Here is a 27,873-nt window from a genome sequence, read left to right on the forward strand (position 1 = left end):
CTCCAGCGCTTGGATGCCTTCGCAACCCCAGTGCTGTCCTTTCTCTGACCCTAATCTTCAGCAGACTAAACTGGGGAAAGTGAAGAGGCTCCAGAACCTACACTCTATCACTGGCTCCGACTTTGAGGTGGATGGTGGGAAGAGGCGAGGGAGGTGGGTGAGCGTGGGATGGAGGTTCTCGAGCCTCTCGAAGTTGATGGCAATGCCGCAGAAGGCGTGCCGGTGGCTGTGGGGGAAGTGGGCGATGGAGATCCATGATCTGGCGAAAGGGGTGGGAGCAGGCGAGCAATCCTAGAAAAAAATCGGCGGGACCAGACGAGCGATCTTGAGAAAGAAACTAAAGATGTAACATGTGGTATGTTGAAAGATTATTCTATAATCTGATATGTCAACATGAAATTCCACGTCTAAAACCCATTGATTATTTTATTTATATTATATAGATTCCAATTTCAATTCCAATCATGAACCAAATGCATAAGAAATATGACTATTTCGATTTTCATTGTAATATGTTACTATCCCAATTTTGAATCGATTCGGATCAAGAAGCAAACGCACCCTAAGTTGAGAGGAAAGAGACTCCTGTAGTTGGACTGAAGAGCTATGGATTTGATCGCACAATGCTCTATTTGCTCTTTTATCTTCTCTCTTTTGCCTCCCTTTCAAGATTATGTCACTCGTGTCCGTTAGTATGTTATTGTCAAAATCTTGCTGGTAACTTCTAATTTTGGAGACAAATTGCAATCCTTTAAATGCAAAAGCACAATTAAATGGAAAATATTTGTGCAGGAAGATCAAGGGAATGAGCATCAACTAGTAAAAACTAAGAATGATCAGATATTACTTTGTGCTCTAATCTGTAATGGAAATGATGTTGCATAAGACTTCTGGCATAAGAATGTGCCAGCTGGAGAAGTCGAGTAAAATGAACCGGTTGAAACACAATTAGAGATTCTAATATGACTGAAGCATAAACTCCAGAATCACTGGGAGGTTTAATTTCCATGGAAGCCCAGGAAGCAAAGCAACCTAACCGCAGCAAATCATTTTTAAATATCAATTTTGTTGGATAGATGTCTGGTCAGGATACCACATTTCAAGATCTTTTTAGTACCACACGATGCAGCATGAAGAAAGAAAAAACAAAACAAAACAATCAAAATACACGGATCAACCATAAAAGGACTCGTCTCCACGGGGCATGCAAACTTCACTATGAAAAAAAAAATTTACAAGAGGAGATCTCATCCTTAACCCTCGTACACTCAATTTTTTTCTCACCTGAAGTTCTCCTCATAAAAGCTCTCTCTCTTGGAAGACCCTCTAAACCCCTGAAGTGACCGACGTTCGCTGTCCAGGAGCCTCCTGCTCCTTCTCTCTCAGTGCTTCAGCCTCTCTTTCTTCTTTCGAATTTCGTACGGCTCCGTACGGCTCCGTACGGTGCGTCCTCCGACAAAACCAGACCACTCTCTGTGCCTCACAGGCCTTTTTAAAGGGCTTAAATCCAATTAGATTAGGTTTAAGACTCCTTAATCAACCCATATAAGGACCTGAACCGTTGGATCGAGAACCAGATCAACCCACACCCTTCGATCGCACTTCGGTCCACGGAATAGTGCCGTAAACCGCAAAAAATGCGTGAGAAATGCCCACGCGGTCCACAGGCCCAACTGTGGACCGTCCGATCCACGGTGGACCGGGGTACAGGCCCAGGCAAGGCGCCTGGGCGTGGGTCGGCCCGCGTGCGGGCCCGCGCACGGGCTGGGCCGCGTGGCCAGCTGGCCGCCCGCTCGGCTGGGCGGCGCGTCTGGGTCGCGCGTCCCGCGCGTTGGCCCCGTCTGGGCCGCATGCCGCCGCCACTCCGCCGGCCAGCCGCCGGCCATCCTCCGTCGCCTCGGATCTCATGCCAACTTCAAAAACGGATATCTCCTCTATCCGAATTCCGTTTGGGATGATCTTGATCTCGTTGGACTCTGTTTTTCGCCGCGAACCTCGCTGTGGGCTCAAGGTGGACTGAATCTCGAGGCGTCAAATCCTAACAAACTTACTATCAGCAAATTGAGCAACATGTTGGATATAACTTGAGCAGGGCCAAAATGGTAATGAAGCTTGGAGTTATGGAAGAAAACATTCCAAGAGAAGCATCACAAATCATTTGTTAAGGAATTAAGTCGATGCACTCACATCCCAAAAAGAAAAGGGAGAAGAGATTGTACGGTAAGCACAAAGGAAAAAATGAAGGAAAATGAAATGAATGTCAGGAGCATCGACCTAAACTGCTAACGAAACTGACACAAGATTTTTTTTTTCAGACAGCTCCAGGTAGAGGGAAGCATGATATATATACACAAGCATCTCCACAAGCACCAATAACATATTACACAGGTGACATAATCAAGGAGCATGCAAATCGAGGGGAAAGACCAAGGGAAGCTGTTTTTCGCATAAAAATAGATGAATGAAATTGCTAGACATTGAGCATATTATAACAGTGAAGTGAAAAGGACAAGTATATACAGATTCAAGCTCAAGAACTACATCATCTTTAACAGGCCAGGCATCTCCTCCATCAGGATTGGGGTTGATAACATCAGTGCTTCTCTCAGATCAGCTTTTGAAAAGGTCCAAAACATTGAGTAGAATATTGTCATGCATCACTGTGACGGTGGAAAAATCCGGGAGTGAGGCGAGATGACAGCTTCCTGCAGAAACTTCTTAGGATTATGGGGATCGCGTGCCCAACGGATCTCACTCATATTAGGTGTCTCAACAAATAACATGGTGAACTCTCCAACCTTCTCAGCCTTCCCTTTCTTGCCTGCCCTGAGCACCAGATTGTTCTTGTGATAAGAGAATATACCATTACTGAGACGGATGATGTCCCCAGGCTCGAAGGCCTCACACTCACTTCCCCACATCTGGAAGTGAACTGAAGCAGCTTCATCAGCAACTAATGTCAAGCATGTTCTCTCTTTCCCATCTTGGGTTATGCTGCCCTTCTCCAGCAGTATAAATTGTGTGTTCACAGTGTTGGTGGCTGCAGGGGCGATGTCTTTAAGGGGCACCATGTTTGCCATAATGGAGGAACCTGCCAACAATATTAACCATTTGATCAAATGAATATGTTTGATCGAACTAAATAAGATATTCAAACCAAGACCTACCGAAACTACTACATAAATTGGATAGTTAAATGGAACCTGATGCTCCACTGGTTGGTCCATTTGTGGTGGCAACATCCAAATTACTAGAGCCTTCTTTTAACTTTTTGTTAACATGACACTAAGAAATCCTTATGGCCTACTGTCACAGGGCTGATTCTCGCTCAAAAATTTTTGCAAGAATACAAGCCTTGTGCGGCACTAAACTGCTGTCTAGTTCAGCCTCTCAACACTCCCCACCTATAAAATACACACACCAAGTGGAATAGGGATAAGATATCAAGGCACAGAGAGGAAATATTAAGGATTTCCTTTATTCCAATTCCCACATAATTCTAGATAATAGAGACCCGCCCACAGTTTTTCAGAATATCCCACGCTCACCCACTCCTACCTGCTACAAGCCAGAAAGCATGGCATACATAGGCGGTGGACAACTTTTTTCAACCGCTGGGAACCAACTTGGAACCGTCCTCCATCTGTTTGGATGCAAACTGCTCCAAAGAATTGGGAGTCAAGTGCTGAAAACTCTCCCAAACTGCTGCCGGATAGCAACTGACCAAGACAACCGAAGGCAACCACCGACAAACTCAGAATCTCGTCCAACTGCATGCCAAAGCCCCAGACTGCATGCCCAAGTGCTAAGCTGCATGCGCTCAGGTGCCAGACTGCGCACCCTTGCGAGCTCATGCACGCACGCATTCGGCCACGCGAGCCCATTCGCGCGTGCTGGTGCCGCACGCCCTGGGCGCCCTTGCGCACGCACTGCTGCCGCGTCCCTATTGTGCGCGTGCTGTTGCCGCTCATCCTGCTGCTACGTGCATGCTGCCGCGCGGGTGCAGTGTTTGCCGCGCACACTCTGCTATGCGGCGCCCTGCCGTGGTGCCTCTGCGTGCGCTGCCATGCGCACCCTTACGCACACCATGCCATGGTGCCGCACGCTGCTGCATCTTGACACCCATATGCTAGTACCAATATTTGGCCTGACCATCCAAGCACCAGACCATGCATTTTCCTTGCATTGCTTCTGTCCAGCCTCTACGCACTTAAGGTTGGCACGGCAAACGCATCATTCCGTGCCATCTCAAAAGCCAGCTAATAAGACTGTGACAAACCTCTCCCACCCAAAGATCCCGATGTCCTTGGAAAGAGGCGTGACAGATAAGTTTGGATTGCCTCTCCAAACTGCCACAATGAAGTCTCTTTCTCCCAACTAGCCTCGTTCTCTGATTTTCCTTTCCATTGGACCAAATACTCGATCCTTCTATTCTTCTTGCTGTGTCCCAAAGTCTGGTGGTCAAGAACTTTCTCCACCTCCTTGTCAAACTGTTGTCTTATTGTTGGTGGGGCTCGTTGCATCTGAATCCTTGAAGGATTTGCATCTTCATAAAAAGGCTTTAGATAACTCACATGAAAGGTTGGGTGTACCTTTCGCCTTTCCGACAGATGCAACCGATAGGCGACATTTTTCACCTTCTTCACAACTTCAAAAGATCCATCATACCTTGGAATCAAACCTCAATGTATCTTCTTACTGTTGATCTTTTTTCAAATCTGAGTCAGTTTTAGCAGAACTTTATCCCCCACACTGAATTCCAATGGCCTGCACCCTTTGTCTGCATATTTCTTCATCCTTCTCGCAGCCTTGTTGAGACTGTCTTATGATTCTTTCAGCATTTTCTGCTAATTTCGGGCAAACCGATAGGCTACTGGACAGATTCCCCTGGATTTCTGCAAGGCAACTTCTTGAGGAGTAAGAGATTGTCGTCCAATTGCCAACTCAAAAGGACTGAACCTTGTTACAGAAGACTGATGAAGATTGTAGCAAAACTGAACGGAGTCTAACAGCTTCAGCCCATTTCTTTGACTGGCTGTCACATAGTGCCTGAGATACTCTTCCAGCAGAGCATTCACCCTCTCCGTCTAACCATCAATTTGAGGATGGTTTGCTGTAGAGAACTTCAATTCAGAACCCATCAATTGAAAGAGATAGGTCCAAAATCTCTCCGTGAATCGAGCATCTCGATCACTGATAATATCTGAAGGCAACCCGAAATGTTTCACCACATTTCGGTAAAACAAGTCTGCAGCAGTCTTTGCTGGACAAACTTCTGGCACTGGGACAAAAACAGCATACTTGGAGAAGCGATCAACAACCACCATGATAGAAGACATACCTTCAATCTTAGGAAAACCACTGATGAAGTCCATGAATATCGAAACCTATGGCTTCTTCGCAATAGGTAATGGTTGTAGGAGACCCGCCTCTTTGTGCCTCTCCACCTTGTCTTGTTGGCACACCAAGCAAGACCGAACATAAGTCTCAATGTCCTCCTCCATCTTCGCCCATACGAATGTACGGGACAAGAGAGCCATCATGCGCTCCCTTTCCGGGTATCCCGCCCACTGGGAATCATGGGACTCCTTCATGAGTTGTCTCCTTAGTCCCTTGCCATCAGGGATATATAGTCTATTGCCTTTACCCATCAATAGACCCTCTTCAACCCAATATCTCCGGATCACAGCATCTCGAACTTGTTGAAGTAACTTTTGATAGCCTTTATCCAACTGAGCCGCCATCCGAATCTTGTCGGTGAAGTCTGCTTCAACAGAGAAAATGGCAGCAGCCACTTCCACGATGCCTTTCCGACTCAAGGCATCAGCAACTTGATTATGCCTCTCAGATTTATGCTCTCACTTCAAGTCATATTCAGCCAAGAACTCCTTAGGCGATATTTTGTAGGGAGCTTTGGCAGGAGGTCATGTGCCAGGCACAAGATCAATCTTGTGGTCCATAGCACATCGAGGCGGCAGCCCTTTAGGCAACTCCGAAGGCATCACATCATCAAATTCCTGCAGAATTTCAGCCACCTCCTTTGGCACCTCTGCTGTCTCATCAGGGCCCACATCAATGAGAGCAGCAACGTAAGTCATTTGGCCCCACTTCCATCCACGGGCCAACTGCATGGCGGAGACCATCTCCATCTTTGGTTCGCGAACACCAGCATTCGAAGGTATGTTGCACCTTGTAACAAAATAAGGTTTCTTCTCATCATGGATCATCAGTCCAAATAAGTGTGGCAATATCGCCACTTTGCCAGCGATGAAAAAGTCATTGCCAAGGATCAAGTTGTAGTCATCCAACGAAACCACCATCAGGTTCATGCGACCATCCCATCCGCCAATGGTCACTTAGACGTCAAAGGCTATGTCCCTCACGGCCTGGGCTTGAGAATTGACTATCTTGATACGGCTCGAGTGCTTCACCACACTCAAGCCTCGAGTGGGTACGATCCTTTCAGCCACAAAACTGTGAGTGGTACCAGTGTCCACCATGACTGAAAGCTGATGTCCATTGACTCTCATACACACGAACAACAGTTTGGGGTGTTCCTTGGCTTTCTCCACCTGACTTGCTCCAAGCAATTGCAATGGTGCAACTTGATGTGTAGCCTCTGAATCAGAGTCATCATCACGGGCTTCTTCGACAATAATGGCACTTATTTTGCCTTTGTTGGGACAATTTCGGGCAAGATAAGGGCCATTGCAGATGAAGCAACCAGGATGAGGGTTGGCTTGATTCTTCCTTTGGTGGGAACCCTCCACCTTCGCCTTCCCTTTATCAGCATTCTTGGTCCGCTTCTCCTCAGCATCTTTGAACTTTGGCTTGCTTGTTGAAGGCCCATTGCTGGGTTTACTGATTCGCAAATCCACCAAGACATCAGCGGCAGCCAATGCAGCAGGCAAGTCTTTGACACCTTGCCGTCGCAACTCCAATTGCGCCCATGGTTGGAGGACAGACAGAAAATTAAATAGCCTGTCTGCATCGGACATATCCTTGATGTCCAACATAAGAGAGCTGTACTTCTTCACATACTCTCTTACCGATCCAATCTACCTCAACTTCTTTAAGGAGTTCCTTGCAACCCATGCTGTATTGCAAGGAATTGATCCTTCAATTTATGCTTCAACACCTCTCAAGTATCAATCTTTTGCTTGGCAACATCTTCCGTTCTAGTTCTCCACCAAAGTTTGGCATACCCCACCAAATACATGCTGGTGATAGAAACTTTCTCCTCTTCAGAAGCATGTGCAGCCTTGAAATATTGCTCCATGTCTCACAAAAAAATTCTCCAGATCTTTGGCACTCCGAATACCATTGAAGAGCTTTGGGTCAGGGACTTTCATCTTGATAGCACCATCTCCCCGCGAAGGGTTTTGCAGAACCATCTTGAGGAGTCTGACATCAAATGTCATCTCCTTCAAGTGTTGTTGCACCGTTGCGAAGGCTTCTTGCAGTAGAGCCAATGTGGCTAACGAGTTCTCCACTTGCGACCACAAAGGTTCAGCGGCTTCATTTTGAGGCACCCCAATCATTGCCTCCAACCGGAACAATCTTTCACGGATAGCTTCCATATTGTTGCCGCCCGTTCGCATGAGCGCCACCCCTACGCTCACTGTTTTGGCACTGAAATGGCCAAAATTCCATCGATAGAGTCTTGGAACTGACTCTGATACCAACTGTCACAGGACTGATTCTCGTCCAAAAATTTTTGCAAGAATACAAGCCTTGTGCAGCACTAGACTGCTATCTAGTTCAGCCTCTCAACACTCCCCACCTATAAGATGCACACACCAAGTGGAATGGGGATAAGATATCAAGGCACATAGAGAAAATATTAAAGATTTTCTTTATTCCAATTCCCACATAATTCTGGATAATGGAGACCAATCCACAGTCTCTCAGAATATCCCACGCTCACCCACTCTTGCCTGCTACAAGCCAGCAAGCATGGCATACATAGGCGGTGGACAACTTCTCCCAATCGTTGGGAACCAACTTGGAACCGTCCCCCATCTGTTTGGATACAAACTGCTCCAAGGAGTTGGGAGTCAACTGCTGAAAACTCTCCCAAACTGCTGCTGAACAGCAACTAACCAAAGCAACTGAAGGCAACCACTAGCTAACTCAAAATCCCGTCCAACTGCACGCCAAAGCCCCAAGCTGCGCGCCCAAGTGCTAGGCTGCATGCACTCAGGTGCCAGGCTGCGCATCTTTGCGAGCTCATGCGCGCACGCGTCTAGCCATGCGCACCCATGCGCGCGTGCTGGAGCCGTGCGCCCTTGCACGCACACTGCTGCCGCGCCCCTGCTATGCACGTGCTGTTGCTGCGCGCGCCCCGTTGCCGTGCGCGTGCTGCCGTGCGAGTGCAGTGTTTACCGTGCACACCCTGCTGCACGGCGCGCCCTGCCGTGGCGCCTTTGCATGCGCTGCCATGCACACCCTTGCGTGCGCCATGCCATAGTGTCATGCACTGCTGCATCTTGGCATCCGTCTGCTGGTGCCAATACTTGGTCTAGCCATCCGAGCACCAAGCCATGCTTTTTTCTTGCAAAGCTCCCGCCAAACCTCTGTGCACTTGAGGTTGGCACGGCAAAGGCATCAGCCCGTGCCATCTCAAAAGCCAGCTAATGGGACTGTGACACCTACCATGAATCAGGACAATATTTTGATGTATTATCGTTACTAATCAGAACAATTTTAATGTAGCATATAATATACGTAGATGATGGAAACCTTGTGGAACTATATTGATGCATCCAATACAAAAGAAAAATGAATGTGATGTGAAAATTCCTACTTGTCAACATTGACATTTTCTAATATCTCTTACAAATGATCACAATACGTGCATGAACAATGAATATGTGCCATCAAATAACAGGGTAAGAGGCAGGTGTTACATGACAATTGTTCGATAAGGCAAGTGGAGCTAAATTTACGCATGTAACAGTGCAAATGTTCTAGTTTGAAATTGTATGGTTACAATCTCTCTCGATCGGCCATCACTACTTTCAACAACTAAGCTCCCACATCTCTCTTATTAAGAGAAATCGAATAAGCATCTTCTCCAAATCACAAACATGTCACGAATAACTGAGAATTTCGTCACGGATAGAGGGTATTTGATATCTGACATGCATGTGGACAATCGCTACTTAAATTAATGGATCTTACTAAGATTCTTTTGACTAATAAAAGAATAAACAACTCAGATCTCCTATTTCTTGAAGTCCCCTCGAAATTAGTACTCAGAACCAATGGAGATGAAACGACACAACTCTCTCAGACATTTAATCAAACATATTATCGTCTTCAAAAATCTCGATGAGAAGGTAACAAGTTGAAACTAGCGACCATCCCATCCGCCAATGGTCACTTAGACGTCAAAGGCTATGTCCCTCACGGCCTGGGCTTGAGAATTGACTGCCTTGATACGGCTCGAGTGCTTCACCACACTCAAGCCTCGAGTGGGTACGATCCTTTCAGCCACAAAACTGTGAGTGGTACCAGTGTCCACCATGACTGAAAGCTGATGTCCATTGACTCTCATACACACGAACATCAGTTTGGGGTGTTCCTTGGCTTTCTCCACCTGACTTGCTCCAAGCAATTGCAATGGTGCAACTTGATGTGTAGCCTCTGAATCAGAGTCATCATCACGGGCTTCTTCGACAATAATGACACTTATTTTGCCCTTGTTGGGATAATTTCGGGCAAGATAAGGACCATTGCAGATGAAGCAACCAGGATGAGGGTTGGCTTGATTCTTCCTTTGGTGGGAACCCTCCACCTTCGCCTTCCCTTTATCAGCATCCTTGGTCCGCTTCTCCTCAGCATCTTTGAACTTTGGCTTGCTTGTTGAAGGCCCATTGCTGGGTTTACTGATTCGCAAATCCACCAAGACATCAGCGGCAGCCAATGCAGCAGGTAAGTCTTTGACACCTTGCCGTCGCAACTCCAATTGCGCCCATGGTTGGAGGACAGACAGAAAATTAAATAGCCTGTCTGCATCGGACATATCCTTGATGTCCAACATAAGAGAGCTGTACTTCTTCACATACTCTCTTACCGATCCAATCTACCTCAACTTCTTTAAGGAGTTCCTTGCAACCCATGCTGTATTGCAAGGAAGGAATTGATCCTTCAATTTATGCTTCAACACCTCTCAAGTATCAATCTTTTGCTTGGCAACATCTTCCGTTCTAGTTCTCCACCAAAGTTTGGCATATCCCACCAAATACATGCTGGTGATAGAAACTTTCTCCTCTTCAGAAGCATGTGCAGCCTTGAAATATTGCTCCATGTCTCACAAAAAAATTCTTCAGATCTTTGGCACTCCGAATACCATTGAAGGGCTTTGGGTCAGGGACTTTCATCTTGATAGCACCATCTCCCCGCGAAGGGTTTTGCAGAACCATCTTGAGGAGTCTGACATCAAATGTCATCTCCTTCAAGTGTTGTTGCACCGTTGCGAAGGCTTCTTGCAGTAGAGCCAATGTGGCTAACGAGTTCTCCACTTGCGACCACAAAGGTTCAGCGGCTTCATTTTGAGGCACCCCAATCATTGCCTCCAATCGGAACAATCTTTCACGGATAGCTTCCATATTGTTGCCGCCCGTTCGCATGAGCGCCACCCCTACGCTCACTGTTTTGGCACTGAAATGGCCAAAATTCCATCGATAGAGTCTTGGAACTGACTCTGATACCAACTGTCACAGGACTGATTCTCGTCCAAAAATTTTTGCAAGAATACAAGCCTTGTGCAGCACTAGACTGCTATCTAGTTCAGCCTCTCAACACTCCCCACCTATAAGATGCACACACCAAGTGGAATGGGGATAAGATATCAAGGCACATAGAGAAAATATTAAAGATTTTCTTTATTCCAATTTCCACATAATTCTGGATAATGGAGACCAACCCACAGTCTCTCAGAATATCCCACGCTCACCCACTCTTGCCTGCTACAAGCCAGCAAGCATGGCATACATAGGCGGTGGACAACTTCTCCCAATCGTTGGGAACCAACTTGGAACCGTCCCCCATCTGTTTGGATACAAACTGCTCCAAGGAGTTGGGAGTCAACTGCTGAAAACTCTCCCAAACTGCTGCTGAACAGCAACTAACCAAAGCAACCGAAGGCAACCACTAGCTAACTCAAAATCCCGTCCAACTGCACGCCAAAGCCCCAAGCTGCGCGCCCAAGTGCTAGGCTGCATGCACTCAGGTGCCAGGCTGCGCATCTTTGCGAGCTCATGCGCGCACGCGTCTAGCCATGCGCACCCATGCGCGCGTGCTGGAGCCGTGCGCCCTTGCACGCACACTGCTGCCGCGCCCCTGCTATGCACGTGCTGTTGCTGCGCGCGCCCCATTGCCGTGCGCGTGCTGCCGTGCGAGTGCAGTGTTTACCGTGCACACCCTGCTGCACGGCGCGCCCTGCCGTGGCGCCTTTGCATGCGCTGCCATGCACACCCTTGCGTGCGCCATGCCATAGTGTCGTGCACTGCTGCATCTTGGCATCCGTCTGCTGGTGCCAATACTTGGTCTAGCCATCCGAGCACCAAGCCATGCTTTTTTCTTGCAGAGCTCCCGCCAAGCCTCTGTGCACTTGAGGTTGGCACGGCAAAGGCATCAGCCCGTGCCATCTCAAAAGCCAGCTAATGGGACTGTGACACCTACCATGAATCAGGACAATATTTTGATGTATTATCGTTACTAATCAGAACAATTTTAATGTAGCATATAATATACGTAGATGATGGAAACCTTGTGGAACTATATTGATGCATCCAATACAAAAGAAAAATGAATGTGATGTGAAAATTCCTACTTGTCAACATTGACATTTTCTAATATCTCTTACAAATGATCACAATACGTGCATGAACAATGAATATGTGCCATCAAATAACAGGGTAAGAGGCAGGTGTTACATGACAATTGTTCGATAAGGCAAGTGGAGCTAAATTTACGCATGTAACAGTGCAAATGTTCTAGTTTGAAATTGTATGGTTACAATCTCTCTCGATCGGCCATCACTACTTTCAACAACTAAGCTCCCACATCTCTCTTATTAAGAGAAATCGAATAAGCATCTTCTCCAAATCACAAACATGTCACGAATAACTGAGAATTTCGTCACGGATAGAGGGTATTTGATATCTGACATGCATGTGGACAATCGCTACTTAAATTAATGGATCTTACTAAGATTCTTTTGACTAATAAAAGAATAAACAACTCAGATCTCCTATTTCTTGAAGTCCCCTCGAAATTAGTACTCAGAACCAGTGGAGATGAAACGACACAACTCTCTCAGACATTTAATCAAACATATTATCGTCTTCAAAAATCTCGATGAGAAGGTAACAAGTTGAAACTAGCGCCCTGCAATTTACTACCTAATCGTTCGACATCAAAGAGAATTCGACAAACGATGATCTTAAATTCAGTGTTCCTTGTTACGCTACGAGGATTGGAAGAGGGAGGAGAGAGAAAGAGAGCACGCATACCTTCTTGCGTAAATTAAACGGAGAAGGAAACGCTACCAAAACTCGAATAAAATACTTCGCTCCACCAAGACGTTCTGTGATGAGTCCACGTCACGCTCCTCTGCAACCCGTCGAAGGCAGAGTTGGTATTTTGGCCCTTATTTAACCGGGTTTACACCCCATGGGGTGATTTTCCTGGGGAACCGTAGCAGCATTCGACTAACCCACTCCTGCTGCTTTGGCCTCTCAGTCATTGGGGAATTGGAGCCGGGTAGCAGCATACGTGGAGTACTTTTATACCTTGCACTTGGATGAAGCAACCCCCTTGGATCACCAAGTTGCAAACTACAAGCAGGTCGGGTTGGGTCCAGTATGAGCACAATGTACATCTACTCCATTTCGAGTCAGGTATTTTTTTTTTTTAATTTAAAAAAGATTGAACTAAAACCCAATCAAACTCTGTGCGGGTTGGACCGGATTGCTTCTAGTAACAATTTTATCAATTCATTAGATTCTTCGAGTCAAATCATGTCAAAAATAATCCAAACATAAACTATAATAATATATATACAAATTAATTACTTATTTATATCATAAATATGTTATATAATATAATAATAGTAAGAAATATGCGGATAATATCACATTATGCATATACTTTGTTCGATGACCATGTACAATTATAAGCAGTAACGCAAAGTATTAATAAGTTATGAAAAAAAAACCATTTCTTACATTCAAGAAGGATTTTGAAATATACAATATACTAATTTTGGATTGGTTTGGATCAGCTCAGGTTTAGGTAGAGAATATAGCAATCCAAATTCGAAATGGGTCATGTTTTTGAATCCACATCTAATCTAGATAATGTTGGATTGACTGATACTTCGAATGGTTGAAAAGAAAAGCAGATGAATACAATACTCCTGCAGCTCTAATTGGCACTTCTCCGTTGTGTCAACTGGACTCTTTAATTTCTTACTCAAAAAAAAAAAAAAAGGACTCTTTATTCTTCGAACCAGATAGGATCTGAACCCAAATTTCATAAAAGAGACTCAAAAAGTATTGCGTCAAAAGAAAATTAAACAATAAGAAAATCTTCCATCCCTCTCTTTTTTCGGTGGTGAAACACTAGCTCTTCTGTGTGTATCTATGCTGCAATTACCTAAAATTTGACCATCGACAAGGAAAGCTTAACTGTAAATGAGCTTGGAATTTGCCATTGAACAAGAAACTAAACTTTGTATGGGAAGTAACAGTAACAACTACTCCTCACAATGGCTTAATATTGACACAGCTGTGTCACAAAGTACAAAATCTTTCTTCCGAAATTTTACTGTGCTCTCTAACCAGATCAGGACCTACCTCTAAATAAACACAACACTCAAACCTTGAGATCAACTAACTTCCTATACCCTCAAAAGTCAGAAGCCTCCAGTTACGCATTAAACAAGACAATTTATCGAGACAACGAAACAATTCTGATGACATCCCATGCTACCCTAATAACACCACCATTCCTTGCAGCAGCCTCCTCAAATGTCCTTCCAGCAGCTTCTGAAGGGTGTTGAACCTCTTTCCATCTATCAGTCTTGAGCTCTGTGACATCCACAATGCACAAGCTGCCATCGTCCAAGTTCTTCCCATGCCATCTACCTTCTACCTGAAACACCTTACCTTCCCCAACTTCCTTCCCTTCTAAATCTACCAACATAACAAACTGCCCGGTTTCAAATGAGACAGATCTTGCGGAAGGGCGGTTTTGCTGAACTCCATTAACAAAATCTGGAGGAGGGATCATCATGTCATTATCCTCAGTGCTTGATGCTCTTGTCATCATGCCGCTAGATCTGGGAATGGATAGGTGACTGCTTCCTTTGGTGGGTGGAACGTAGAATTCTTCACCAGCACTCTCCGGGGAGTCATAGGAATGGGATATGCTGGCCCCACTGGACTTATCAGGATAGATGGTTTCCCCTTCAGATGGAGCTCGGGCTTCCCTGGCAGCACGAGCAAGTCTCGCTTTCCTATTGTTTAGCCTGTAATTCAGATCGATTATGTTACGCATGCATCAGAGTATTTGCTGAAAAATAATGAAAATAAGGGAGGGAAGAGAAACCAAGGGTAAAATGTTAAACTAATGGAAACACTTAACGGAACACATGTCCATCAGTTACTAGAAAGAAATAATAGCCTTAATCAAAACAAAACAGAAATAAATTGCCAGAAAGCATTATACTAATAAATAACTTCTATTTTTCCTTTTTATGGGGAAAAATTATCTCAATGCAAATGATTATGGGAGAAATCATGATTAATGAAAACCATTACCTCAAGCTTATAATATTCAACTACCTTCATGCTACTGCAAGAACATTTTTATGAAATTGGAGTTGATAGTGACTTTGGTTGGCTTAGTGTAACTGTTATATACTAATATCAACTAGTCGTTGGTAAAAATAGAAAAAGTAGGCCATAATATCACAGACCTGTCCTTGATGACACTGAACAAAATATAAAAGAAACATTGCAGCACAATGGGAATGGTCACAAGAGGAATTGGTAGTGTAAAAGTCAAGCATGCCTCCAGAAGGTAAAAGTAGCCTGGGAACATACCATGCTTCATCAAATATACACACACTGACACATGCATGCGCGCATGCAAGCATGACCACATGTGCGCACGCACACACACACAGAGACAGAGAGAGAGAGAGAGAGAGAGAGATTGATTCCTAACTAAGAGCTCAAAGCCAAGAGGGAAAATGACTCTTACATTAACACAATAATGCCGGTCTGCTATTAAGAAAATGATAAGATAAGCAGGGTGATCTCTTACCAGTTCTTTAGCTGAGACGATGTAATTTCTGAGCCCTGGAAAAATGTAATAGGTCAGAACCAAGATTAGATAGGTCATATCAAAAAATGACCAAACAAAATTCTAAGCAATGTTAAATACCGGACAGCTCAGCTTTTCTGCCCATGACTGCAACGAAGGTGCATTTCTCTGCATTTCAGGTTCCTCCAGGAGGGCCTTCTCAATTAAAAAGATCTGTTTCTCATTCATAATATTTCGCTTTCTCTTTCTTGGTTGCTTTTCTTCTCCCTGGACACTCTCTGCTTTCTCATCTTCCTGGGAGCCACTTTCTTTTGCATGCTCTGCCGATTTAGAAAACTCCCCATCATCAGATAACAGGTCAAGATCGATTTTGCTGGAGTTCAATTCTATACCTTTTGTTTCAAAGTTCTCAATCTGATTACTTGTAACATTAAGCTGGTCTAGCTCTTGGAGGGAACCTTCTGGAGTTCTCCCTTTTGCATTAACATCATTAATATTGAAGACTGGAGCCTCTTCTTGAGCACTTGCATCTACTTTTCTTGTTAGAGACGATGCAGTCCTCCCGTTATTTTGAGTATCCTGTTAACAATTGTTTTTCATTTTACGCTATCAGAAAGCAAGACCAACCTTACCTGATTATTTTGCAAAATGAAGTTTGAGAGATTACCTTCTGGCATTTGTTGATATAGAAATTTGAAACCTGAGTCCAATTAAGTGAAGACTGCTGTGTTGGATATCCATCTTTGTTGTCTGATGTACCTTCATCTTTGAGAAGCAGTGCCTAAGCCATCATTCAAGTAAGCACAAATGTAAAAGTCAAATGAATTGACCAATTGAAAAAAAAAAACATAAATCTAAAGAATAAAAAAGATAATTTCATAATATTATGAGTAGAGCGTTATTATCTTACAAATTTGTATCTTGGTGCACATGTGTGTGGGGATGAGGGTGGGTGCTGTTACTTACCTGAACCAAATTGTTTCCAATATGTGGTTCAATTGATCTTTGGAGTTGATCAGAGAATATACTGCAAAAGAAAATTTAAGCAATGAAAACACGTCATTTTCAATGAAGCAAATGTAACAGCAAGAAAATGCAATAAATCCAACTAGCCCAAAATACTTTCACCAAACATCTATCTCCTAATCAAAGGTACATGTTGAGCTGAATTTTAGCTCTGCATATATCTACATGCATGAACATGCCTGCACTCACAAACATACAACAGTTCCTGGATGAGATTTTAGATTTCAATTTGATTCTTGGCTTACAATTGTGACTGAGAAATGTACCAAATTCCACTGTACACAACCTTATCATCCTCCCTGCTTGTCTACACTGTAACCATACCTATTGAAATTTCAACAGGTTGCTTCCTGTTTGCATGATAACTGCAACTAACAAGATAGGTTTATCTACATACTTAGAAGCCTTCTAAGTTTCATCGCAGTCCCATGTCTTGCCTATAGTCATCTTATCTATGAATTTCACCAGTTCTTAGTGTTTACAAGAAGTTGACAGTCTGTCTTAAAGTACTAAAGTCTGTCCAAGAAGAGTCATGCTCCATAGTTGACCCTATTTTAGTGGGAAAGAGGTTGGATGATGGTAATGACATAATGAGCCAAAGAACAACCATCAAACTGGTGTGTGAACACAAAATTAATTCCATTTTTTGGCTAACTACAAAATCTTCGAATCCTTTGAGATTTAAATTTCAGATGAATCAAAATATGGAACTAGAAAAGAGAACTTCCCATGGGAAAGCCAGTGATGCAAGTAACTGCTTGCCTGGATTTAGAAATATAAATCCCAGTTTCATTTTTATCAATAGAAAGTATTTCTAAAACTCAAATCAGAATAATGAAGGCCTAAATCAGGGTAGGGTATTAAGAATTCAAATTTAAATTTTCCTCCTTGTTGTTGACCAACCACTCTATGATCTAGATCTAATCTAGCAGCCAAATACACAAATATGCTTTCATGATAACTAAAATAAGAAGACCGACAAAGAAGATAGAAGATACAAGAGAAGAGGATAGATAAGAGATGATACAAAGAAGAGAGGCAATGCGGAGTACATGGAATACTTCCTTTTTGTTCACCTCCTCTCTTTACTTATGCTAGTCTATTCCCTTTCCAGTCAGTTGATGACAAGACAAAGCCCCTGAAGGGGGACTGATAAGGTAAGTTGGTCTGTATTAGGATAAACATACAGCAAATTAGCATGTAGGTGGTCCATTTACACTGTATCATAAAAGTACAACAGTATAGCAAGAAATGAATCCACGTTATAGTGACATGTTTTTGTTTAAGAGTTGGATGGATAAGGAAGATAAACTCTGCAGTGCCTTCTACCTGGAAGGTAGAGATTACCTGGGCATTGAAAATAAAGTACTAGCCATCACACCAATTTTTGGGCCAGTAAATGGCTAGTGCATGATAGCAAGACATGCCAAATACTCACAACCATCAGATTGATCCACAATAAGTAAATATATAACAAATGCGCACAAAATCAAGCTTATAAAAACCTGTTCAAACATCAGTCTACATTATTTTTATGCTTTCATAATTAAGAAATGTCATCTTTTGTGGTCTCATTCAACTGGATCATGAATCTGAATGGTCTAAAACATGCAAAATATACATATAATGCAAAATGCACACTCTATAGTACAAATTCCTACAAAAAGTGCAATCATGAATCAATAGGCTAAGGAATATATCATGACCTTTCCCAACAAATCTGAGAAAAAATATATAAAGCTCCAACTTCATATTTATGTGTGCTACTAGACATTAGCAAGCATATTTTAATCACTCTACTTCCAACTTATTTGTTCTGGAACATTTGAAATCTCGAACAGAATTTGCAATCTAAGTGCAAAATGAAAGTTTAGAGTGTTGACTTTGCATATGAGTTCTAAGGCATTGGGGAGTTGAAGTAGAAAGATACATACATATAACTACCATTACTTCTCAAGGGAAGTGATTTCAATTACCTTAAAAGGTGCACATCCTCATCGTTCAATAGGTTGGGAGTCAAAGATCTTGCATAGTCAGATAAAGAACCTGCATAACCATGCCAATGATTGCAAGGTCCAGAAAGCATTCCATTACCTAGGAATCCCAAATTTCATAAACTTAACTAAAACATCAGGAGAAGAAGTATACTTAAGTTTTTACAAATTGTCGTAGCCTTCTGTACACAAGAACTTGAGGGGTATTTGGATAACTGAAGGATCTCCATAAGCATATACTTGTGAAATTTGTTGAGGAATAAATCCTTTTCTTCTTCTGTTGATTATAGCATAGAACTCATATATTGGGAATAGATAGTTTAGCTAACAACATCTCAGTTTACATACATTAAAATAATGGATTGAATATGTCACCTTCACATATATTAGGAACAAAAACGTGCAGATTTGCTATTATTTTGACCAAGTATGATGTTCTTTGCTGTGCATATGCAACTGAAGGCATGCCACTAAAACTGCTTGGGCATGCGTAATTAGTTTCAGTCAGCAGAATAGGTGCTGATCGAACACTCTCACAGCTATTATTTAGAGTCGATAATGCCACACCAGCTGCAGTAAATGGGTCATACTCAAGATTAGCATCTTCCTCTATTATTGGTATATTGACAGAGCACCAACTTGATAGGAACTCATCATGAGGAATCGCTAAAATTTCGGCAAGAACTGGAATCTGGCAAAATAAAAAATCGAGTTGTGACATAAAGCATAAAATATATCTGTTAAGGACTAAGGTATTGAATTTCAGATAGCATACTGTATTAGTCATAAAGAAAGACCGGAAATTTGAATCATCAGAAAATATATCAGCTAGACACAATGCATTAAGAAGCACAAGTCCCATCCGGCTACTCTTGTCATGAGAATCGCCAAGTTGTTTGGCTTCTCGTCTGGATGCACTCTTCAGCAAATTAAGGAACTGCATTGGTGAGATATAAACTGATGAATAACAGCTCAAAGTAAAAAAAGAACATAATAAATATGGCACTTGCTCTCCCTTCCAGAACTTACTTCTAATGCAACAGATTTTGCCAGATGCATGGTCTTTTGGGAACCAGCAACCTCATCAAGGTAAGAAATATTCTCTGCTTCACATAGCTGCAGCAACTGCAGAGAGAAATATTGATGACTGGCAGCAAAAAAAAGACTCCAAAATCTGGCAAGCAGTTAAAGAGATTAAAATTAAGTAGACATGGTAAATTGAACTTACAATAGATAGAATTTTTGTCTTCAGCCTGGATACAGTAGCCACTATGTCAAAAGACTCCTTAAAACAATGTGGAACATTTAACTTTAGAATCATATGAGCCAGTGAAAGGATGCCCCCATTTTTACATAGTCCCTGCATTGAAACTTGAGTAATTTGTTAAGAAATAGATATTACAAAAGTCTAAGCAACAGATATTACAAGAGCCCAAGCAACACTCATAGGGCTGCATATTATGGAAATTGACAGAGGTTACTCCCTGAACTTGATTCAATATACATAAGATATCAGCTAATACATGTAGCACACACTTCATTAGCATGTGATTGTGGAATAGTAGGGTGGTAGGGTAGATCATACCCTTGCCATAAGCATTCCACAAGAAGCACCATAGTGGTGGAAATGATGGGGCCATCATTTTCATCATGGACAGTGCGGTGCCCAACTAGAGTATGTTATACATGCCAGCTGATGGGGAATTGCATTCTTATAAGAAATATGCACTCTGTTAAGATATTCCACCTTGTGTTTAAGGACACGGTCACGGATCATCTTTTGCTGGCACAAGGATAAAAGAAACTGCAATGAAGCCTCTGTCTGTTGACAAATATAATGGGCTGTTCTTTCAGCAGCAGGGAGACTGGATTTGTTGCATAGAACCTCATTGTTTAATTCAGATAGCTCGCTGTGTAATATCTTAATGTCTTCATGCACAGCAGCAAAAGCTGCATCAATACATATATCAACCTGAAATTGAAAGCAGTGGTGGTGAAACAACACTGTGCGCAATACAAGACACATAAAGATGCACTGAAGTTGAAGCAAATCTTTGAATACAGGAAAACCAGACATTTCATAAACATAGATTTGTTTATTTGAATACAAATTTATAAACTGAAAAAGATACATATTGAAAGTTGCAAAAGAATTCCTTGTCAAAGTTTAACACACCGAAACATGAGCAATGGCTTGAGCTAATTAGTTTTTCAGAAGCATGCTCGCAGTTCACTATCTAGAATTTATCCATTACATTATAAGATGAATCATAAGTCTATAGTAAATGGAAAATGTTAGTTGCCATACTTCATGTCAAGTCCTAGAACTCAAATGTGAAGCCTACAAGTACAAGAAACTCAACTTCTTCACTAATCTGTTTAAGCATGCATTTGTTACACAAGCAATAATACACCACTATGAGCTCAACAAGTCCACCCATCCCCTTTAGTTTTTTTTTTTTTTTTTTAAAACTTTATTTTTTTTTTTTACATGTACATTCAATAGCAAGATTTAAAAATATTATTTACCTAGTAGACCAAGCCACTTTTCCCCTTGAAATCTGAAAATGGCAAAATTCCAAACTTTGTTTTGTCCTTTTCCTTCAAATAGGTGATGAGATCATCAAATCTTACCATTAGGTAATCCATGCACTTTGATTCCTCATCATACTGCAATTTTCCACTTGTTCTGCGATGTGTTAAAGGATACTACATGTTGGTGGCTTTCATCATAATCCACATTTAATGCCATAGCAAAGAACATGCATCTAGTTCTCTTGAACCAGGCAAAATGCTTTTACAACAAGGTATCCAATTACAATCAATTTTTAGGTCTGAAATGAAACATGCAGCATACATGATATAAATACAGGTTGCGCAAAAATTTCTATCTGGGAGGTCACATAAAATTATCTATAGGGTAAATCGGAGCACATTGTTAAAAGAAATTTATAGAAGATGAAAAGGATGAAGGGAGAAAAAAAGCAAATGCGTAAACGATGGTATCACCTTTTGCATTTCCTAACTCATGAAATAGGTCCACAAATAATAGAAAAGATAAGTAATACTTCAATGTATGCATTGAAAGGTCAATACTACTATGCATGCTAATGGATGATAATAGGACTTGTCAAGGCAGTAGCCTACTGATGATTGAGAAATTTGCTCAATACAACGAGAGGTACTGCACAAGAAAAATGTGATAACCAGTGATAAGACTCACACAGTATGGAAATTGATGATGAAATAAGAAAATAAGACATGAATAATGAGAAGATCTTGCACCTTGGGATGTGCATTCAGAATAAGCACAAGTTCATGCCACTGGGATGAAAAATAACCTGTCAAAAGATGAAGACTGCAGGCAACAAGCACCGGGTGCAGAAGGGTGGAACTTTCAATATGTTTAGCCTAATTCAAAAAAAAAAAAAAAGTTACAATAAAACCTGCAATTGGCAGTTACGGTGAGGAGGTGGTTGAGGAGGGCCGAACCTGCTTACGATGTGCAAGACCAATTAACATGTAGAATACCAGATCCAGTATTTGTTCAGACAGCTTTACATCTTCAAGCAGAATCTGGAAGATAAAATGTTAGAAACTAGGCATAATTTTTTTCCAAGAAATTTTATTTAAGCATACCAAAATAACTTAAAGGAAATTAACACCTATACAAGTGGAGTGCAAAGCATTTAGTAGCCACACTCTGCAGCAGCAGGAACTTGCTTGATGACTGCAGAATATCCTAAAATTGCTAAAATAAAACAAAAAGCTTCTAATTCTCACCTGTATTTACTGATAAACATGGAGGTTATGCAATAACTGTAAAAACTTAGGGGGCGTTTGGTATGGGGCAATCCACCCAAGATCAAGGGTGATGTGAGTGTAGGTGATGAGATCACCACATTTGACTGCACCATGGTGATTCTACATAGCAGTGATTTTAAATCACCCCCACTCCTCAAATCATCCTCCAATCTAGTGATGGGATACCCATCCTTGAGGTCAGAAATCTAAGATCACTCCTAGGCAGTGATCTTTGGTTGAAATATAAGGACAAAAATATTCCTTAGTCAAGCAAAACAAATTGGTATATCAATATACCATTAATATATTATATTAATAGTGTATATATGATATTACATTATAGTTGATATTATATATTATATTTATGATATATATTATATTATAATATATTATTAATCATATTATTATCATATTATGATTCAATGATAACTTTAAATTAGAGTAAAAATATCTTATTGTACTTCATATTTATAATAAAAATATTTAATATATTACTGCTATTTGCCTCATTTGTTAATCGAAATAAATATTTATATTAATAAATAATATATTATAACATAAATAAAAATATTAATTCTATAATAACAATTAATATATTTTTATAGGATTAATAACTTATAGGACTAATAAATATTTTTTATAGAATCTATTAATTGTTAATATATCAATAACTATAGTAATATTTTATTCGTAATATATTATATATGATTAATAAAAATATTTTTATGGAATATATTATGGGTAGTTTTGGTATTATATAATCAGAGATTTTGAATTTCAATATAATACCTAACATGTTACTTGTGGATACTTGAGAATCTTTAATCACTAGCCAATGGCCCACCAAATGCTATGATCTTAGATCACTAGTGATCAAATCACCATAAGATTCAGATCACCGGTGATCTTAGATCACCATGGTGATCCCATTCGGATCACCAAACACTAACTTAAGCTCTGATGAGATATATGTCAAATAATTAGTGTGCACTACTATGGCCCACCACTTGCAGAATCAGCAAACAAAAATGCCTGACCAGACCTTCTATTCAACTGATAATAATGGAAAGCATTTTTGGAGTGTGCATAATGCCTAAGGAAACCTATTTTTGATATTATGGCAAACAAACAGCCCAAAGCGCTTGTTTAAGAAATGGAAGCATCAGACTAAACATGGCAAATGTTAGAGTTGCTAAACAGGTAAAACTCTCCAGATTAATTAATTAATGCCATTAAGCAATATGTAAGAATTAGAAAACCTACTAAAGAACATGGGTGATAAATTATATACACAAGTACTATATAGATTCTGATCTAATACTTGACCCTATAGTGTTCACCATGCATGCTACAAATGCAAAGGACAAAAAAAAAAGGGAGAAAAAGATTACCATCTGTTAAACCTTCAGTTGCAGGAACATCTCTTTCAAATTAACTATGCAGAGATACCACAAATGCATTTGGAGACTCTACTCTTCAACATAACACTTCTACTGGGACAGCTTGCGGACCCTAAGAAGATGTAACCATGAACCAGCTACTTGGTTAGCAAATGAAGCAAGAGAGAAGAAATGGTAATGTAGAAAGGCTTCAGTTGCAGGAACATCTCTCTCAAATTAACTATGCGCAGATACAACAAATGCATTTGGAGGCTCTACTCTTCAATATGACACCTCTACTGGGTCAGCTTGCAAACCCTAAGAAGATGTAACCACGAACCATCTACTTGGTTAGGAAATGAAGCAAGAGAGAAGAGATGGTAATGTGTGTAGTATCATTTAATCAGCATCTTTCAAAGCTCAACAGCCTATTAGAGCTGACCATGTTATTAAACTTTGGAACAAACAATTCTAAATATCTATGGGCATTTCCTAGCACAGAAAAAAGAAAGGAGAAGAGAAGAAAAGAAGACACCATCCTTTTATAATTGTCAAAGACAATCCCACCAGATTTTAGGAAAAAGTTTGAACTAGTTTGTACATCCAACACTATGCTAGTAACTGCTAAAGCACCAAACGTACAAAGAATGTATCAAAGAAGATCCTAAGCATCGTAGTTAATAATAACTACAATGACAAGTGTTGTTACCTACTATACTGATATATAGGATTTGTTAGCAGCACTCAACCATACACCAAGTTCTTTAAAAATCAGAGCTCAGCACATTAGGCATGACATCCATCTTTAAGAAACAAATACAGTAAGAAATATCCAATCATTCACACAAACAGAATGCAATATGACAATTAGTAACTTCTCAAATGGCTGACAAATCCCCTTTCCAATAACTGTTCTCAGAAAACAAAATAAAGCAATAAAAAGAAATCAAATAATAAGCAGATCATGCAATAAATATATGCTGTTTTCATGAGAATTCTCGACAGAGGATGAGATCCAGCAAGGATGAAAACCTGCTCAAGTCTAGCATGGCGAATTGCCAGATCAGACAAAGTGTGCAAAAGCCGAACACCACGAAGCACATGTCCCATGTGCATATCCCTCTCAGGTGACAAAAGTACAGCAATAAGGTGCAGAGGGAGCGAAGATGCAAGTTTTTCCATATCAATCTGAAACCAAAAAAAATGTCTGGTAGAACCATTTGAGTATAAATTTTTAAGAAATAAAGTGATGACGAAATTACCTGTCTCAGATATCCATTTTCTGTTTTGCATTGAATGGTGAAATTCTCAGATTCTTTCAACAATTTGTTGAGCTCTCTAGAATTTAGTCCATTTAACTCTCTAATGGCTAAGATTAAGTCAATGATCTGTCAGAAAATAGTGAGGATTTGCAGGTTGTTAATTGTTTCAGGCAGCTAACTAGACCGTAATGAAGGTCAATTTCAGAGTGATAAAATTTCTACAGAAAGCATAATATGTTCCCTTTCTATTTCAAATGAAATAATCAATAAATGTACTCACTACCAGATGATAAAACAAAGTGCAAACAAAATGGCCTGCCGTCACAGTTTTCAAGGTACTAAAAAGATACACATAGAATGAGAATTCACATATATTTTTTTTTCAAGGCACTAAAAAGATCTTATTTCCCAGCAGCAATCAGAACCAAGACAGTAGAGGTTTGCCAACAGTTTCAGTAATTATCTAGGTAACTTGCAGCTAATTTTGTTGGAAGACAATCTCATAGTTGAGTGGACATCTTGCAGCCCATTTGGTAAACAAACTTCAAAGCAAACTACATGAGAAAGGAACCTAAGCCTCACAAAATTCTGATTTGATTTGAAAATGGTTTCTCCCATTAGTTAGATGACCTCAAACAAGTTAACTTTTTCAAATAATATCTATGCACCAGCTGTCATTATATAAATTGGACCTTTCAGTGCATATTAGTTGCATATTATAATACTGTTAATAAGAAAAATCAAAAGAGTGAATGTCAACATGTAGAATCATGCCCTCTTAGGGACTCATATCAACTATTAGGCATTATATACAGTACCAAGTCTAACAGCCAGTTGGATTTGTAACCCCTATATATCACATGATCGATTATGATCATTCAAACAATAAACATATCTGCTCAAAAATCACTTATGACCTGTTCTGCATCAATGAATCAATTGGATTGGAAAAAAAACAAATGGAATGTAGATTTCGTGGATTTGTGATGCCCAACAAGCAGATGGAGTGAGTAACAAGTAATTTCCCAAACTGGTTGTTTTTGACGCCTTAATTACATTTCACAAAAGGATAAAAGAAAACAAAAAATGACATGCAAAAAGGATTGAAGGTAAGCTTATAAAGTGTAGGTAGGCCTTTATAGCACTATACGATAGTTGAATACACTAAAAACTTGCAGTATCTAAAATAAACCCTTTCATGCGAATTGGAATGTCGAGTCATAAGAAAGCAATCGAGCATAATATGGGCAAGTGGAGACGGGGAACCCCATGTAACTTATATTTCTTTTCAGAGTTTCCAAAGTGTAGATAATTGGACACTTCATATGAGAATACTTCAACTCTCAGCCATTCCGCAACACATCTCCAACTGTACAAACACTTCTAGCTAAGTGTCAGAAGTTATATAGTTCATTAGCAGAATATGAATTACTAACACACAGATGGATGTCAAGGGGAAACTAAAATTAATTAAAACGGAATTGGAAGCTCATCCTTGTGAATTACGGAATATTATTCATCTTCAACGTAGACACGAAGGTTGAGGTTCTAAGTCTGGCGCATGTGCAGTTGACCAGCTAGGGTGAAGAGTTACAGATTGTGCCTGCGATGGCGAGTTTGCATGATGCTTATATTTGTTTAAACAAATGAAATTTAGTGGTTAGAATTCAGGCGTAACTGGGGCATGAGGTGAGAGATTTGAGATTTCTCAAGTTAGCTGCAGATTAAAAGCTTATTACAAGTGCTTCATGATGGTAAGGTGCAAACAAGCAACAATTAAAAGCTTAATACTTATTTTATATTGCGTCTACTTTTTCGAGTGTTGATGATCTATTCTTGCTAACCAAAGTAACAATCAACAAGCTTATGGAACAGAGACTACAGCTGTCAACTCAGTGAAATTAAAATCATGTTTCAGAACATCAAAAATCATAATGTGCCAAACATGCATACAAATTTGGCAACCTTTTTTTTTCTATTTTAATCTAATCCGATTTTATTTACCAAATTCTAACGTCGGTAAACGGGACTTTTCGTAATACAAGTAATCTCTATCAAGGAAAACAGGATTCACAACCAGAATGGATGAAGAAATGAAGTCACCACCCGGAACGAACCTGATCCTTGCTGGAGGAGGATTCCTCCCGGACATTTATCATCTCAGGAAGCCAAAATCGAAAAGCTGATGGTTTGGGGCTCCAAAAGACACGGATTTGCTGCCGAAGAGTTGGAGGAGGACCGGCGAGGATGAGATGGGCGGTGTCGATCGCGCGGCGGGCGGAACGGACGGTGGAGACGTCACGGCTAGGTGAGCTTTCGGGTGAGAAGGAAGGGAGAGGGATGCGAGGGTGGTGGTGGTATTTGGGCCGGTGGGCGGGCCACGAACAAAACCAGGAAGAGAAGTTCTTTGTGCACAGCGTAGAAAATCCGACGGAGAGTGCGACCGCTTAACTATTATTTTTCTATGTATATTTAATATATATAAATTTATAATTTTATTTAAAAATTTTATAAAATAAAAATATTTTTATTTAAAATTAAAATATTTTTTATAAAAAAAATTTATAATTTTCTATGAGCAATATCTTATGAACATATATAATTTTCTGTGAATATATATGATTTTTTGAGAATATATATAATTTCTTATGATTTTCTGTGAATATATATGATTTCCTGTGAATGTATATATATGTTCATAAAAAAAAATATATATTCACAGGAAGTCACAAAAAATTATATATATTCACAGAAAATCATATAACAGAAAATCGTATATATCCATACGAAGTTATATAAAAAGAAGTCATATATATTCACAAAAAATCATATGACAAGAAGCCATACAAAATATCATAAAGTCATGAAGCATATTTTCGTCATATAAAATTTTTAAATAAAAATATCAATCTGCAAGCATTAAATATGTGTCGGAAAATGATGGTTACATGATCCAATTAAAAAAAATGATATACTTCACATTGAATTTTCTATACCACTGGTGGTGTACAAAGAATTACTCAACCAAGAAATTTATGTTTGGAGTCAGGGGTGGCAACTAGAAGGGTT

The 27,873-nt window shown here is 40.5% G+C and overlaps 2 protein-coding genes across 5 annotated transcripts; both read right to left on the reverse strand.

Annotated features, from left to right (window-relative positions):
• Nucleotides 1-2,413: 2,413 nt before the first annotated feature.
• LOC105039796 (uncharacterized) lies at nucleotides 2,414-12,951 on the reverse strand. 3 transcript variants are annotated; one of them, XM_010916072.4, is made up of 2 exons: nucleotides 12,522-12,765; nucleotides 2,414-3,091 (listed from the first exon to the last, which is right to left on the reverse strand). In XM_010916072.4, exon 2 carries the CDS (start codon nucleotides 3,078-3,080, stop codon nucleotides 2,658-2,660), a length of 423 nt encoding a protein of 140 aa, XP_010914374.1. In that variant the 5' UTR covers nucleotides 3,081-3,091; nucleotides 12,522-12,765; the 3' UTR covers nucleotides 2,414-2,657. The 3 variants fall into 3 exon arrangements, with proteins under 3 accessions (XP_010914374.1, XP_073105775.1, XP_073105771.1); XM_073249674.1 differs by having other exon boundaries at nucleotides 12,411-12,525; XM_073249670.1 differs by lacking the exon at nucleotides 2,414-3,091 and adding an exon at nucleotides 3,098-11,684 and having other exon boundaries at nucleotides 12,522-12,951.
• Nucleotides 12,952-13,693: 742 nt separating this feature from the next.
• Nucleotides 13,694-27,230, reverse strand: LOC105039797 (nodulin homeobox). Of its 2 annotated transcripts, XM_010916073.4 has the most exons (18): nucleotides 26,922-27,230; nucleotides 24,805-24,930; nucleotides 24,575-24,730; nucleotides 21,852-21,935; nucleotides 21,645-21,770; nucleotides 20,107-20,331; nucleotides 19,588-19,719; nucleotides 19,389-19,484; nucleotides 19,135-19,296; nucleotides 18,735-19,050; nucleotides 18,514-18,636; nucleotides 18,342-18,411; nucleotides 16,306-16,366; nucleotides 16,007-16,120; nucleotides 15,732-15,918; nucleotides 15,460-15,659; nucleotides 15,340-15,374; nucleotides 13,694-14,539 (listed from the first exon to the last, which is right to left on the reverse strand). In XM_010916073.4, exons 1-18 carry the CDS (start codon nucleotides 26,961-26,963, stop codon nucleotides 13,960-13,962), a joined length of 2,835 nt encoding a protein of 944 aa, XP_010914375.1. In that variant the 5' UTR covers nucleotides 26,964-27,230; the 3' UTR covers nucleotides 13,694-13,959. The 2 variants fall into 2 exon arrangements, with proteins under 2 accessions (XP_010914375.1, XP_010914376.1); XM_010916074.4 differs by lacking the exons at nucleotides 24,575-24,730; nucleotides 24,805-24,930; nucleotides 26,922-27,230 and adding an exon at nucleotides 23,555-23,675.
• Nucleotides 27,231-27,873: the final 643 nt, after the last annotated feature.

This window comes from Elaeis guineensis, chromosome 1 (genome assembly GCF_000442705.2).
Source record: "Elaeis guineensis isolate ETL-2024a chromosome 1, EG11, whole genome shotgun sequence".
NCBI classification, from domain to species: Eukaryota; Viridiplantae; Streptophyta; class Magnoliopsida; order Arecales; family Arecaceae; genus Elaeis; species Elaeis guineensis.

Bases quoted from the DNA above. Each gene is read 5' to 3' on its own strand.
- LOC105039796 (XM_073249670.1), bottom strand. From the start codon at position 10,045: ATGTTGGACATCAAGGATATGTCCGATGCAGACAGGCTATTTAATTTT.
- LOC105039797 (XM_010916073.4), bottom strand. From the start codon at position 26,963: ATGATAAATGTCCGGGAGGAATCCTCCTCCAGCAAGGATCAG. The intron at 24,731-24,804 runs GTAATTTCGTCA...TTTTGGTTTCAG, and splicing joins AAAATGGATATCTGAGACAG to ATTGATATGGAAAAACTTGC. The intron at 14,540-15,339 runs GTAAGAGATCAC...TCTGAATTACAG, and splicing joins TCGTCTCAGCTAAAGAACTG to GCTAAACAATAGGAAAGCGA.